Source organism: Sphaeroforma arctica, assembly GCF_001186125.1.
Source record: "Sphaeroforma arctica JP610 unplaced genomic scaffold supercont1.2723, whole genome shotgun sequence".
Lineage (NCBI taxonomy): Eukaryota > Ichthyosporea > Ichthyophonida > Sphaeroforma > Sphaeroforma arctica.
Window position 1 is genome coordinate 1,833 of NW_014037835.1, and position 2,285 is coordinate 4,117.

Consider the following 2,285-nt stretch of genomic DNA (forward strand, 5'->3'; position numbering starts at 1 on the left):
TTTGATTACAATTCAACTTCGTGAATGTAGAGCGAGGAAGAGTTGTGACAATTTCATTTTGGACTTTCAACCGTGTGGAATCACACGCACCTACTTTGATCGTAGATTATCTTGTGATATAATTTGCGGACAAGTAAGCCAACAACCAGACAAACAGTATATTGCTGGTGTATTCTGAAAATAAGTCTATGAGTCGTTTTGGGAAGCTGATAAGGGCTGCGGAGATGGCGCGTGAGAGAACTTCAGTTACATTCTTCCGTGCGACTACAAGCACGCCGTGAGTGTGTGCAAGGGGCACCACAGAGATAACCTGGTGGTCAAGTTGGATTTTGAGATGCACAAAATGAGCGCAGGTGTCCGAAAGCGACACAGCAGCGATCAGTTACAGCCAACTCGGTGGTTTACGACAAATAGGTTAGCTCCACACATATCTCGATTAAATTTGGATTAAACGAAAAATCACAGTCTCGAATAAAAACGCTGTTGAATATTCTATTGTGTACTAAATTTATTTTTGAATTAATTCGACCTAGTCAGTCAAATACTTTCTTGTCATTCAGCTTAGAATTGGAAGTCGGCACGGTTGTGGTACAGATCAGTGGCTTTGGAGTCCTTCTCGCAGTAAGACTGATATTTTAAATTAATTCGACCCAGTCTGTCAAAACTTACTCGTCAGTCATTTTAGAATTGGAAGTCGTAACGGTTGGGGTACACATCAGAGGCCTTGGAGTCCATCTCGCAGTAAGATTGTGTGCATTTCTTGAGATCACCACACTCTCCAGACCACTGGCAACACTCCTTGTTCTTGTGGATGGGGCCAGTTAGGGCATCGGGGTTACGCTCACGCTTCTCGGCGCATGTGATCTTGTATTCATTCTTTTGGGTAGAGTGGGCGCTGGCAACAACGGCAACGGCGGCGATGATAGCAACAGTAGAGAACTTCATTCTGGATAAGATTTGCTTTGGAATTCGGATTTCAAATAAAAAGTGTGCTACTTTCAAGAGTGCGTCTGAGGTTTTTATAGTGGAAATTTCATCGATTGACAGCGATGCTACTAGCACTGGTAGTAGGCCAGGCGTGGTAGCCGGCAGGCAATAAATAGGTTTGCTAGAAATGACACTACGCACAGGTTCCGTTTTAAGTTTGAGTTTCGGTCCTCCCAAAATTTATAAGTATAAACCTTTATCTGTCATGAATTCATGATGTGTCCTATGGCCATTTAGAACACAGAAAAAAAATGCCGTAGCCCCTTAGTGACTGAGTCAAGATGTGAGTGACCTCGCCTCTGGTCCTGAATTTTGATAAAAAGCAATCTGCGCTAAAAAATAATCCCGATTTTGTTATGTTTTGTTTTTAAAAACAAAACAAATTCTGCGACAGAAACTTTTTAAAATTGCCGCTCTCGAGTCTCACGACTCACGGCCACGCGAGAGAGTTTGTCGAAACTCGAAACTGTCGAGTGTCCCCTGTCGAGATATATCCTTCCATTTCCACCAGGGCCATCAATTTTTTATTTATTTTATAAAAATTTCCGCTACGGCCTACGGGTATTTATGTACGGCCCACATACTGCCTCTCTCTCACAAGGCTACAGAATACTCGGTACAGGCTACAGCCGAATATTTATTTTAAAACAAATACAGCCGTATGAACAGCTATATGGCTAATTAATAAACGGCATATATCTATAAATATTTTAAATACATACACATAAAGAGCAAAAATACTCTTTAAAAAATATCATTTACGATTTACGAACATCGTTAAAAATATTAATACATCCACAGGGCGGCAGAGCGCGGCCCTGCCCGGGCCTAGAATAGTTGGAAAAACTCCTAGATGACGATGCAATGTAATAACAAATGCCTTTTAAGCTTTTTTATCAAAAACACTAAAATTGGAGATGAAAATATAAATTCAAGTGGCATTGTAATGCTTGTTTTTTTTTAAACAAAACAGACCCACACTCGTCACTCATACAGTATTTACATATCCCACATTTTTGATTTTGGGATCCCCAGAGGCCAGGGGCCAGGGGCAAGGGGGCAGGCCGCCATGTATCAAATCGGGCTATTTATACACAAGCCACCAGCCACTAGGGCCCCAACAACGGTATTCTGAGTCCTGACACTGAGTACAATTGCGAATGACATTTGACAATTGGCACTTGGCAGACTTCTATTTTTTTATTAAATATTGCTTTCCGTAAATTCAAATACATTTCATTCCGGTTTGAATAGTCTCTCTCTCTCTCTCTCTCACTTGAGTCTCTTCAGTCTTCCCT

General features: G+C 41.4%; 1 protein-coding gene across 1 annotated transcript; it reads right to left on the bottom strand.

The window, feature by feature from the left end:
- Nucleotides 1-495: 495 nt before the first annotated feature.
- SARC_12928 (hypothetical protein) lies at nt 496-975 on the bottom strand. Its single transcript, XM_014292957.1, has one exon. It carries the CDS (start codon nt 943-945, stop codon nt 682-684), a length of 264 nt encoding a protein of 87 aa, XP_014148432.1. The 5' UTR covers nt 946-975; the 3' UTR covers nt 496-681.
- Nucleotides 976-2,285: the final 1,310 nt, after the last annotated feature.